The sequence below is a fragment of the Oncorhynchus mykiss genome, chromosome 3 (genome assembly GCF_013265735.2).
Source record: "Oncorhynchus mykiss isolate Arlee chromosome 3, USDA_OmykA_1.1, whole genome shotgun sequence".
NCBI classification, from domain to species: Eukaryota; Metazoa; Chordata; class Actinopteri; order Salmoniformes; family Salmonidae; genus Oncorhynchus; species Oncorhynchus mykiss.
In genome coordinates, this window is record NC_048567.1 from 72,129,484 (window position 1) to 72,142,707 (window position 13,224).

Here is a 13,224-nt window from a genome sequence, read left to right on the forward strand (position 1 = left end):
GTTGTGTTTCCTGAGCTGTGGTCAAGTTGTGGTCCTACCTGTGCAAGATGGGTGGCGGTGGGCCACAGTGTTCTGCTGAGGACCTTCTTGACCACATCAGGCAGCAGGCTGACCGTAATGAGCAGGATGATGCCTAGCCAAGCCGGACCGCTGGACAACATCTGCATGAACACATAGTACATCCTCTGGTAGTTCAGGAAAGGCCTGTAGGGAGAGGAGAGGATCTAGTTATTCTATATCTATGTTTAAGGGAAATGAATAATGTACAGAGTAAGAACCAGTCAGTTGTAAGAATGAGAGGCCTACCAGATGATGCCTCCCCAGAGCAGAGAGAAGATGACATAGAAAAGCAGGGAGCCCCAGATGACAAAGTGGTTGATCCAGGTCCAGTGGTGTGTGTCCAAGGCAAGCTGCAACACACAGGATACACACACACACACGCACACACACACACACACACACACACACACACACACACACACACACACACACACACACACACACACACACACAGCTTTAACGATTGATGAGAAAGTCTAGTCAATCTATTATCTCACAGACATATACATGCGAAGAGATGATTCAATCCACTATTATCAGATTCACTCAGTCTCTTACTCCTTCACACGGTGTAAACACACACACACCTTGAGCGTGACCGTGAACACCAGCACAGTAAAGACGAGAGTCCCGAAAGTCCAGTTCCCAAACATCTAGAGAAGAACAGAGAGTGAGCAGGAAGTCAGCCACACCTCATCAGGCACACATTTCATCCATCCTTTACACAGTGCATTCGGAAAGTATTCAGACCCCTTGACTTGTTCCACATTTTGTTATGTTACAGCCTCATTCTAAAATGGATTGTATACATTTTCCCCCTCACAATACCCCATGACAGAGCAAAAATTGGTTTTTAGAACTGTTTGCAAAATGAAAAATTTTATTTACATAACTATTCAGACCCTTTGCTATGAGACTCGAAATTGAGTTCAGTTGCATCATGTTTCCACTGATGATCCTTGAGATGTTTCTATAACTTGATTGGAGTCCAATTGTGGTAAATTCAATTGATTGGACATTATTTGGAAAGGCACACACCTGACTATGTAAGGTCACACAGTTGACAGTGCATGTCAGAGCGAAAACCAAACCATGAGGTCGGAGGAATTGTCCGTAGAGCTCCGAGACAGGATTGTGTCGAGGCACAGATCTGGGGAAGGGTACCAAAACATTTCTGCAGCATTGAAGGTCCCCAAGAACACAGTGGCAAACGGAGCAATCGGGGGAGAAGGGCCTTGGTCAGGGAGGTGACCATGAAACCGATGATCACAGAGCTCCAGAGTTCCTCTGTGGAGATGGGAGAACCTTCCAGAAGGACATCCATTTATGCAGAAATCAGGCCTTTATGGTAGAGTGGCCAGACGGAAGATTGTCCTCAGTAAAAGGCACATGGCAGCCCACTTGGAGTTTGCCAAAAGGCACATAAAGGACTCTCAGACCACGAGAAACAACATTGAACTCTTTGGCCTGAATGCCAAGCAAGTCTGGAGGAAACCTGGCACCATCCCTACGGTGAAGCATGGTGGTGGCAGCATCATGCTGTGGGGATGTTTTTCAGCAGCAGGGACTGGGAGACTAGTCAGGATCGAGGGAAAGATGAATGGAGCAAAGTACAAAGAGATCCTTGATGAAAACCTGCTCCAGAGCGCTCAGGACCTCGGAAGGTGACCCTTCGCCCCAGTCTAACAGGACAACAACGCTAAGCACACAGCCAAGACAACGCAGGAGTGGCTTTGGGACAAGTCTCTGAATTGCCTTGAGTGGCCCAGCCAGAGCCCAGACTTGAACCCGACCGAACATCTCTGGAGAGACCAGACAATAGCTGTGCAGCGACGCTCCCCATCCATCCTGACAGAGCTTAAGAAGAATGGGAGAAACTCCCCAAATACATGTGCCAAGCGTGTAGCGTCATACCCAAGAAACCATTGACTTCCATAAATATCACCCGAAACTATTCACACCAATATGAGCACAGGGCCTCTAACTGTAATTACTTCATTTAAACCTGTGTTGTAGTTGATTCTAAACGCACGTAAATGCCGTTCACACACCTTTTTTATTTTTCGCTTTTACGGCTAAATGCATTTAAGAATAGGTAACATTACTTGACTTACCATGAACGGCGATCAGCTTTTACCCATATATTCTTTACCACTACATCACTGATTACAATCCTAAACCCTATAATGTTTGATGCTGCAACAAGCTACGTCCATTTCACCTGTATTTCACCTGGTCTTTTACTGTTGTATGGCATCCCATTCATGTAGGTCTCATATTAAGCTAATGATGGTAAATAACCTTGAAACTTCAGGAAGGAACAGATGGAAGGGGAGGAGGAGGAGAAAGAGACAGGGAGAGAGATGGCGAGCAAGAGAGAAATATGAAGGGAGAGGAAGGGTCATAGATGAAGGGAGGGAGAGCAAGAGAGAGATGAGGGAGATGTAGAGTGACAGAGGAAGAGAGATGGAGGGAGAGGTAGAGTGACAGGAAGAGAGATGGAGGGAGAGGTAGAGTGACAGAGGAAGAGAGATGGAGGGAGAGGTAGCGTGACAGAGGAAGAGAGATGGAGGGAGAGGAAGAGAGATGGAGGGAGAGGTAGAGTGACAGAGGAAGAGAGATGGAGGGAGAGGTAGAGTGACAGAGGAAGAGAGATGGAGGGAGAGGTAGAGTGACAGAGGAAGAGTGATGGAGGGAGAGGTAGAGTGACAGGAAGAGATATGAAGGGAGAGGTAGAGTGACAGGAAGAGATATGGAGGGAGAGGTAGAGTGACAGAGGAAGAGAGATGGAGGGAGAGGTAGAGTGACAGAGGAAGAGAGATGGAGGGAGAGGTAGAGTGACAGAGGAAGAGTGATGGAGGGAGAGGTAGAGTGACAGGAAGAGATATGAAGGGAGAGGTAGAGTGACAGGAAGAGATATGGAGGGAGAGGTAGAGTGACAGAGGAAGAGAGATGGAGGGAGAGGTAGAGTGACAGAGGAAGAGAGATGGAGGGAGAGGTAGAGTGACAGAGGAAGAGAGATGGAGGGAGAGGTAGAGTGACAGAGGAAGAGAGATGGAGGGAGAGGTAGAGTGACAGAGGAAGAGAGATGGAGGGAGAGGTAGAGTGACAGAGGAAGAGAGATGGAGGGAGAGGTAGAGTGACAGAGGAAGAGAGATGGAGGGAGAGGTAGAGTGACAGAGGAAGAGAGATGGAGGGAGAGGTAGAGTGACAGGAATGCCTAGAGAGTTCTCAGCTATACTTTTCTTGGCTGTTTATTTACCACCACAGACAGATGCTGGCACTAAGACCGCAGTCAGACTCAGTCAGCTGTATAAGGAAATAAGCAAACAGGAAACCACTCACCCAGAGGTGGTGCTCCTAGTGGCCGGAGACTTTAAATCAGTTCTACCAAATTTCTATCAACATGTTAAATGTGCAACCAGAGGGAAAACAATTCTAGATCACCTGTACTCCACACACAGAGACGAGTACAAAGCTCTCCCTCGACCTCCATTTAGCAAATCCGACCACAACTCTATCCTCCTGATTCCCGCTTACAAGCAAAAATGAAAGCAGGAAGCACCAATGACTCAGTCTATAAAAAAGTGGTCAGATGAAGCAGATGCTAAACTACAGGACTGTTTTGCTATCACAGACTGGAACATGTTCCGGGATTCTTCCGATGGCATTGAGGAGTACACCACATCAGTCACTAGCTTCAACAATAAGTGCATCGAGGACGTCGTCCCCACAGTGACTGTACGTACATACCCCAACCAGAAGCCATGGACTACAGGCAACATTCGCACTGAGCTAAAGGGTAGAGCTGCCGCTTTCAAGGTGCGGGACTCTAACCCGGAAGCTTACAAGAATGCCCTGCGACGAACCATCAAACAGACAAAGCGTCAATACAGGGCTAAGATTGAATCATACTACACTGTCTCCGACGCTCGTCTCATGTCGCAGGGCTTGCAAACTATTACATATTACAAAGGGAAGCACAGCCACGAGCTGCCCAGTGACACGAGCCTCCCAGACGAGCTAAATCACTTCTATGCTTGCTTTGAGGCAAGCAACACTGGGGCATGCATGAGAGCATCAGCTGTTCCGGACGACTGTGTGATCACGCTCTCCATAGCCGATGTGAGTAAGACCTTTAACTTCTCTAGGGTAGAGGGCAGCATTTTGAATTTTGGATGAAAAGCATGCCCAAATTAAACTGCCTTCTACTCAGGCCCAGAAGATAGGATATGCATATAATTAGCATATTTGGATAGAACACTCTAAAGTTTCCAAAACTGTGACAATAATGTCTGTGAGTATAACAGAACTGATTTGGCAGGCGAAAACCTGAGAAAAATCCATTCAGGAAGTAGGATTTTTGTTGTTGTTGTTTTCTATTCAATCCCATTACAGTATCCATTGACTTAGAACTCAAATTGCAGTTCCTATGCCTTCCAATAGATGTCAACAGTCTTTAGAAATTGTTTCAGGCTTGTATTCTGAAAAATGAGGGAGTAAGAGCAGTCTGAATGAGTGGACCCTGCCGTGTCACAGAGCTTTTTCATGCCTTTCTTGTTTACCTTTTATATTGACGACGTTATTGTCAGGTTGAAATATTATCGATTATTTAGTCTAAAAACAACCCGAGGATTGAATATAGACATCGTTTGACATGTTTCTATGAACTTTACGGATACAATTAGAATTTTTTGTCTGCCGGTTGTGACTGTGTTTGAGCCTGTGGATTACTGAAGAACAAAACAGAGGTTTTTCGGATATAAAGAGACTTTATCGAACAAAAGGAACATTTATTGAATAAATGAATGTCTTCTGAGTGCAAACATATGAAGATCATCAAAGGTAAGTGATGAATTATTTCTCTTTTTCTGACTTGTGTAACTCTTCTACTTGGCTGGTTACTGTTTGTAATGATTTGTCTGCTGGGCTATGTTCTCAAATAATTGTAAGGTATGCTTTTGCCGTAAAGCATTTTTAAAATCGGTTGGATTCACAAGAAGTTCATCTTTAAACCTATGTAAAATAGTTGTATCTTTTAGTCCCTGTGCCCAAGAACACAAAGGCAACCTGCCTAAATGACTCCAGACTCGTAGCACTCACATCCGTAGCCATGAAGTGCTTTGAAAGGCTGATCATGGCTCACATCAACACCATCATCACAGAAACTCCAATTTGCATACCGCCCAAACAGATCCACAAATGATGCAATCTCTATTGCACTCCACACTGGCCTTTCCCACCTGGAAAAAAGGAACACTTATGTGAGAATGATATTCATTGACTACAGCTCAGCATTCAACACCATATTACCCTCAAAGCTCATCACTAAGCTAAAGATCCTGGGACTAAACACCTCCCTCTGCAACTGGATCCTGGACTTCCTGATGGGCCGCCCCCAGGTGGTGAGGGTAGGTAGCAACACAACTGCCACGTTGATCCTCAACACTGGAGCTCCACAGGGGTGCGTGCTCAGTCCCCTCCTGTACTCCCTGTTCACCCACGACTGCATGGCCAGGCATGACTCCAACACCATCATTAAGTTTGCAGTCGACACAACAGTGGTAGGCCTGATCACCGACAACGACGAGACCTGGCCGGGTGGTGCCAGAATAACAACCTATCCCTCAACATAACTAAGAATAAGGAGATGATTGTGGACTACAGGAAACGGAGTACCGAGCACGCCCCCATTTTCATCGATGGGGCTGTAGTGGAGCAGGTTGAGAGCTTCAAGTTCCTTGGTGTCCACATCAACAACAAACTAGAATGGTTCAAACACACCAAGATAGTCGTGAAGAGGGCACGACAAAGCCTATTCCCCCTCAGGAAACTAAAACGATTTGGCATGGTTCCTGAGATCCTCAAAAGGTTCTACAGCTGCATCATCGAGGGCATCACTCCCTGGTACGGTAATTGCTCAGCCTCTGACCACAAGGCACTACACAGGGTCGTGCGTACGGCCCAGTAAATCACTGGGATTAAGCTGCCTGCCATCCAGGACCTCTACACCAGGCTGTGTCAGAGGAAGGCCCTAAAAATTGTCAAAGACCCCAGCCACCCCAGTCATAGACTGTTCTCTCTACTACCGCAAGGCAAGTGGTACCGGAGGGCCAAGTCTAGGACAAAAAGGCTTCTCGACAGTTTTTACCCCCAAGCCATAAGACTCCTGAACAGGTAATCAAATGGCTACCCAGACTACTTGCATTGTGTGCCCCCTCCCCAACCCCTCTTTTACGCTGCTGCTACTCTCTGTTTATCATGTATGCACAGTCACTTTAACTATACATCCATGTACATACTACCTCAATTGGGCCGACCAACCAGTGCTCCCGCACATTGGCTAACCGGGTATCTGCATTGTGTCCCGCCACCCACTAACCGGTGTCTGTATGTAGCCTCGCTACTTTTATAGCATCGCTACTGTATATAGCCAGTCTTTTTACTGTTGTTTTATTTCTTTACTTAGCTATTGTTCACCTAACACCTTTTTTCCACTATTGGTTAGAGCCTGTAAGTAAGCATTTCACTGTAAGGTCTACACCTGTTGTATTCGGCGCACGTGAAATGCTAGAAATACATCTCTCTACAAACACAGAAACATAGTTAGGGTGAGAGATCACCCTCCAAGACAGTGCAGCTAGAATGAATCCATGTTGTTAAAACAGCAGAGAGACCGCTTTTCTCACGAAATGTGTTGTCTATGTACTACTACTACTACACACACACACACACACAGGTTATTTTAAGTCTACTACCAGGACAACACATACGGATGTGGGGGAGAGACTAGTATGTATATTAGTAGAGTGGAGCTGCTGACGTCAGGTGTTGGTAGAGAGGCCCTACATGTGGTACCTAACTATACAGTGGAGTGAGGATGGATGGATCCATGTTCCGGGATGAAACGGTAAAACTCAAAGCTAAACTCATAACTAAAAACGAACAGAAGTTAAAAGCACATGATAGACAGAGAGAGAGAGGGAGAGAGAGAGAGACAGGCTTACCATCTGTGTGTTGGTGGTCATAAGCTGAGGAACAGGAAGAAAAGCAAAATAAAGAGAGAAGAAGCAGAAGAGAAGACGAAGCAGAGAGGAGGAAGAAGAAGAAGAATAAGCAGAGAGGAGGAGGAAGAAGAAGAAGCAGAGAGGAGGAGGAAGAAGAAGAAGCAGAGAGGAGGAAGAAGAAGAAGAAGCAGAGAGCAGGAAGAAGAAGAAGAATAAGCAGAGAGCAGGAGGAAGAAGAAGAAGAAGCAGAGAGGAGGAGGAAGAAGAAGAAGCAGAGAGGAGGAAGAAGAAGAAGAAGAAGCAGAGAGGAGGAAGAAGAAGAAGAAGCAGAGAGGAGGAGGAAGAAGAAGAAGCAGAGAGGAGGAAGAAGAAGAAGAAGAAGAAGAAGCAGAGAGGAGGAAGAAGAAGAATAAGAAGCAGAGAGGAGGAAGAAGAAGAGAAGACGAAGCAGAGAGGAGGAAGAAAGAAAATAAATCAGGACATAGAATAAATTAATTCCAGGATGTTTCAACTTAAAGAGAAAAAACAGGACCAAAGGCAACAGTTAATATGACATAAATCAACAGTGCAGAGAAAGATGCAATAGCGTTGTCCATATGAAAGGAATCCTGATGGTTGCCAAGCTAAAGAGGACCACTGAGACCCTGAACACAACTCAACCACAACCTGACCATAACTTACCCATAGATTACCAAAACCTGACCACATTGTCTTACTCTGGTGTTATTGGACAATAACGTGGAGATGGTTGTTCTAGAGACCATCACTATGGTGACTCTCAAATGGAATCCTTTGACCTGCACCTCTTCTGACTAGAGCCAAACAGGGTGTTGTTGAATCAAGCTAATGGTCAATGCTTATGACTTGGTGTTGGTCATCTGATCCTAGAACTGTTGGTCCTTGACAGTTTTCCGTGGAGGCGGTTGCAGGGGCTCACCTGTCCGTTGCTAGTGAAGGTGGTGTTGTCGAACAGGAAGTAGGCACCAAAAAAGAAGATACAGGCGTCGAATAAGCCCAGGCATGTCCAGTACAGGAACACGGGCCAGCGCAGGAGAGAGTTCTTAGCTACGTCCCTGGGAGAAGGTGGGAGAGGAGGCGTAGAGAGAGGGAGCGAGAGGGAGAAAGAGAGGGGTGGGGTTGAGAGGGGGGAGAGAGGGAGAGAGAGGGAGAAAGAAAGGGGAGAGGGAAGAGAGAGGGGGGAGAGAGAAAGAGATCATGAGAGGAGGGGTTGAGAGATTGAGAGAGGGAATAGGGGAGAGAGAGAGAGAGAGAGAGAGAGAGAGAGAGAGAGAGAGAGAGAGAGAGAGAGAGAGAGAGAGAAGGGGGGGAGATAGTGGCAAGTGAGAGCGAAGTAAAATTGTTAAACAAAACAAAACCTGTGAATTACATTGACTTTCAAATAAGTGTTCATTTGGGTGGGATGTTCCCCTTACCTGTACAGAGTGGGGTCGCTCTTCAGTGTCTCTATGCTGACGTGTTTCTCTATGAGGCTGTAGAGGAGGATGGGCAGGGAGGTGAAGCTGATGTTGTACAGCGTCAGGTAGGCTGTGTCGTACAGGGGCTTTACGGGGACACAGAGCAGTCAGTAATATACAGACTACACATGACCAAACAGGCAACCATGAGGTCATTTGGGGTGATTTTGAGCACCAACCTGCTGAGAGAATCCACAGAAGAACTGATAGAGGAACTGAGGGAAGATGAAGCACACATTCTGGAGAGAGAGAGAAAGGGGCAGAAGCAAAGTGAGAAAGTAAGGACTAAACATTGTTCATCATTCTATACTGACTCAGCTACTTGCAGCGTAGAGCCTGGAGATTTGTGCTGTCCTGGGCCAGCTACCAGACTGGGGTGGTGTTGAGCCTCCAAGTTGTGTAATTCATTACTAAAGAATTGCAACGTGATCTCAGTAAATGCTCAGTATTAGTGTCAGTAGTAAGCCCACCTTATAGAAGAAGTACTGCACCAGCTCAGCGATGCGGATGTAGTAGATGTGGCCGTGAACTAGCAGCATCTTCTTCAGGTGTTTGAACTTTGGGATGGCATAATCGCTGTTCCTCGCTGCCTGGCGACCCTCCTTACCCATGATGCCTTAAGAGAGAGGGAGGGATTGGTTGATTGGTGGATTAATTGATAGAAAACAAACATACACCAATGAGATATCTTGGAGCCAAATATATCTTGGATATCTTGGAGCCCCCCACCAATCAAAGAAGAAAGATGAGTGCTAGCTGATGGTTCCCACCAATCAGAATACAAACACATGGGGCTTGCCAATCAGTGTAGAGATGAGCTTACCTATGCCCACATGTGCCTCGAGGATCATGCTGACGTCGTTGGCTCCGTCTCCGATGGCCAGAGTGATGGGGTGCTCCTTAGACGCCTTGATCAGCTTCACAATCTGGACAGACAACAGTCATACCACAACTCATTAAACACTTTGACTGACTGATCGACCGTCCATCCATCCAAACACCATCTCTCCCTGGATTCCTAATGTGAGACAGGAAGTGAGATCACACCCACCTGTGCTTTCTGTAGGGGAGCCATGCGGCAGCAGAGAACGGCGCTGCAGTTCCTACAGATCTCCAGGAAGATCTCTCTGTAGTTCCCAGAGCCGGAGCTCTCTGGACTGGGCTTCAGCACCGCAGACAGGGTGGCCCCATCGATGATCAGACCATAGTCCTGACAGTCTACAGACAGCCTGGGGATAAACACACAGATATACAGATGTTAACACACAGAGATGCATGAATACTGTACATATACAGTACCAGTCAAAAGTTTGGACACACCTACTCATTCAAGGGTTTTTATTTTTACAATTTTCTACATTGTAGAATAATAGTGAAGACATCAAAACTATGAAATAGCGCATATGGAATCATGTAGAAACCAAAAAAAGTGTTAACTCCAAATATATTTTAGATTCTTCAAAGTAGCCACCATTTGCCTTGATGACAGCTTTGCACTCACTCAACTAGCTTCACCTGGAATGCTTTTCCAACAGTCTTGAAGGAGTTCCCACATATGCTGAGCACTTGTTGGCTGCTTTTTCTTCACTCTGCGGTCCAACTCATCCCAATTGAGTTGAGGTCGGGTCATGTGATGCAGCACTCCATCACTCTCCTTGGTCAAACAGCCCTTACACAGCCTGGAGGTGTGTTGGGTCATTGTCCTGTTTAAAAACAAATGATAGTCCCACTAAGTGCAAACCAGATGGGATGGGATGGCTTATTGCTGCAGAATGCAGTGGTAGCCATGCTGGTTAAGTGTGCCTTGAATTCGAATTAAATCACCGACAGTGTCACCAGCAAAGCACCCCCACACTATCACCCCTCCTCCTCCATGCTTCACGATGGGAACCACACATTCAGAGATCATCAGTTCACCTACTTTGCGTCTCACAAAGACACAGCGGTTGGAACCAAACATTTCAAATTTGGACTCATCAGACCAAAGGACAGCTTTCCACCAGTCTAATGTCCATTGTTCGTGTTTCTTGGCCCAAGCAAGTCTCTTCTTCTTATTTGTGTCCTTTAGTAGTGGTTTGGCCTGATTCACACAGTCTCCTCTGAACAGTTGATGTTGAGAAGTGTCTGTTCCTTGAACTCTGTGAAGCGTTTATTTGGGCTGCAATTTCTGAGGCTGGTAACTCTAATGAACTTATCCTCTGCAGCAGAGGTATCTCTGGGTCTTCCTTTACTGTGGTGGTCCTAATGAGAGCCAGTTTCATCATAGCACTTGATGGTTTTTGCAACTGTACTTGAAGAAACTTTCGAAGTTCTTGACATTTTACGGATTGACTGACTTTCATGTCTTAAATTAATGATGGACTGTCGTTTCTCTTTGCTTCTTGAGCTGTTCTTGCCATAATATGGACTTGGTCTTTTACCAAATAGGGCACTTCTGTATACCACCCCTACCTAGTCACAACACAACTGATAGGCACAAATGCATGAACTTCTCTGGGATAGGTGTCCAAAAGTGTGTCCAAAGTACACTGCCTGCTACTCAGGCCCAGAAGCTAAGAATATAAGATATGCATATTATTAGTAGATTTGGATAGAAAACACACTGAAGTTTCTAAAACTGTTCTAATCATGTCTGTGAGTATAACATAACTTATTTAACAAACCATTCAGATGTTTTTTTTAGGTCACTCTCTTTTCAATAGGTTTTCATTGGGAATCCAGATTTCTAATGGACTTTCTTGCAGTTCCTACCGCTTCCACTGGATGTCAACAGTCTTTAGAAATTGGTTGAGGTTTTTCCTTTGAGAACTGAAGAAGTAGCACTGTTCAGAACGAGGGTAGAGAGAAGTGTACTCTTTGTTAGAGGGGCGTGACCTGAAAAGCAAGCTCCACTTTGTTTTCCTTCGGTATTGAACACAGTTAATCCCGTCTTAAATATTTACGTTAAAAAATACCTAAAGTTGAATTAGGATAGTAGTTTGAAATGTTTGGACAAAGCTTACAGGTAACTTATGAGTAATGTTCTAGTCATGTTGCGAGAGTTGGAACCAGTGTTTTTCTGGATCAAACGCGCCAAATAAATTGACATTTTGGCTATATATGGACGGAATTAATCGAACAAAAGGACCATTTGTGATGTTTATGGGACATATTGGAATGCCAACAGAAGAAGCTCGTCAAAGGTAATGCATGATTTATATTTTATTTCTGCATTTTGTTTCGCGCCTGGAGGGTTGAAATATGATTGTCTGTGTTTGTTTGCTGGGGTGCTGCCCTCAGATAATAGCATTGTTTGCTTTCGCCGTAAAGCCTTTTTGAAATCTGACACATTGGCTGGATTCACAACAAGTGTAGCTTTAATTTGGTGTATTGCATGTGTGATTTCATGAAAGATTAATTTTTAGAGTAATTTATTTGAATTTGGCGCTCTGCATTTTCACTGGATGTTGGTCAGGTGGGACGCTAGCGTCCCACATATCCCAGAGGTTAAGAAGGAAAGAAATTCCACAAATTAACTTTTAACAAGGCACACCTGTTAATTGATATGCATTCCAGGTGACTACCTCATAAAACTGGTTGAGAGAATGCCAAGAGTGTGCAAAGGCTTCAAGTGCAAAGGCATCAAGGCTACTTTGAAGAATCTCACATATTTGATTTGTTTAACACTTTTTTGGTTACTACATGATTCCATATGTGTTATTTCATAGTTTTGGTGTCTTCACTATTATTCCACAACGTAGAAAATAGTAAAAATAAAGAAAAACCCTTGAACGAGTAGGTGTGTCCAAACATTTGACTTGTACTGGTCATGCTGTGTGCGAGCGCACATTGGTGTGAGTGTGCAGCATACCGCGACAGGGAGCGCTGTCTCAGTACGGTTCTGCTCAAGTCAAACAGAACATCATGTAGACTCTGTTCCTCGGTTCGTTTCTTGGTCAGCTCCAATATTTGGGTGGAGCGGCGGAACAGCTTGCTAGCATAACATGTAGCAGCCGCCGTCTCCATCTTGTCCCCCGTCAGGACCCACACCTTCATCCCAGCCTTATGGAGAGACTCAATGGTGTCTGCTGCCTTCTCCTGGAGCCTGCACACAGCAGTCAATACAGGAGTCAATACAGTCAATAGGTTAATAGCATTAAGCATCACTAGAGTGTATAGTCCTTTCAAAGAATGCAAGGTATCAATGATTACAGTACTGATCAACAACCTATTTTATATTGATTCGATTAAAATATAATGTAAAGACCCTTCTTTTTCAAGACCTCTGCAATCCGCCCTGGCATGCTGTCAATTAACTTCTGGGCCACATCCTGACTGATGGCAGCCCATTCTTGCATAATCAATGCTTGGAGTTTGTCAAAATGTTTGGGTTTTTGTTTGTCTACCCACCTCTTGAGGATTGACCACAAGTTCTCAATGGGATTAAGGTCTGGGGAGTTCCCTGCCCATGGATCCAGAATATTGATGTTTTGTTCCCCGATCCACTTAGTTATCACTTTTGCCTTATGGCAAGGTGCTCCATCATGCTGTAAAAGGCATTGTTCATCACCAAACTGTTCCTGGATGGTTGGGAGAAGTTTCTCTCGGAGGATGTGTTGGTACCATTCTTTATTCATGGCTGTGTTCTTAGGCAAAATTGTGAGTGAGCCCACTCCCTTGGCTGAGCAGCAACCCCACACATG

At 45.2% G+C, this 13,224-nt stretch overlaps 1 protein-coding gene across 4 annotated transcripts in view; it reads right to left on the bottom strand.

Moving 5' to 3' along the window:
- LOC110504660 (probable phospholipid-transporting ATPase IH) overlaps positions 1 to 13,224 on the bottom strand; it is an 84,845-nt gene that overhangs the window by 7,510 nt on the left and 64,111 nt on the right. For 3 of the 4 annotated variants that reach the window (XM_036975087.1, XM_036975088.1, XM_036975086.1), the window contains exons 19-29: positions 12,393 to 12,626; positions 9,594 to 9,771; positions 9,366 to 9,468; positions 9,013 to 9,158; positions 8,722 to 8,781; positions 8,501 to 8,628; positions 8,005 to 8,140; positions 7,068 to 7,091; positions 648 to 713; positions 307 to 410; positions 39 to 204 (exon numbers count right to left, since the gene is read on the bottom strand). In XM_036975087.1, coding sequence (XP_036830982.1) covers positions 39 to 204; positions 307 to 410; positions 648 to 713; positions 7,068 to 7,091; positions 8,005 to 8,140; positions 8,501 to 8,628; positions 8,722 to 8,781; positions 9,013 to 9,158; positions 9,366 to 9,468; positions 9,594 to 9,771; positions 12,393 to 12,626 — 1,345 coding nt within the window. The remainder of the gene's footprint in view (positions 1 to 38; positions 205 to 306; positions 411 to 647; positions 714 to 7,067; positions 7,092 to 8,004; positions 8,141 to 8,500; positions 8,629 to 8,721; positions 8,782 to 9,012; positions 9,159 to 9,365; positions 9,469 to 9,593; positions 9,772 to 12,392; positions 12,627 to 13,224) is intronic. The other variant, XM_036975089.1, reaches the window with a different exon arrangement.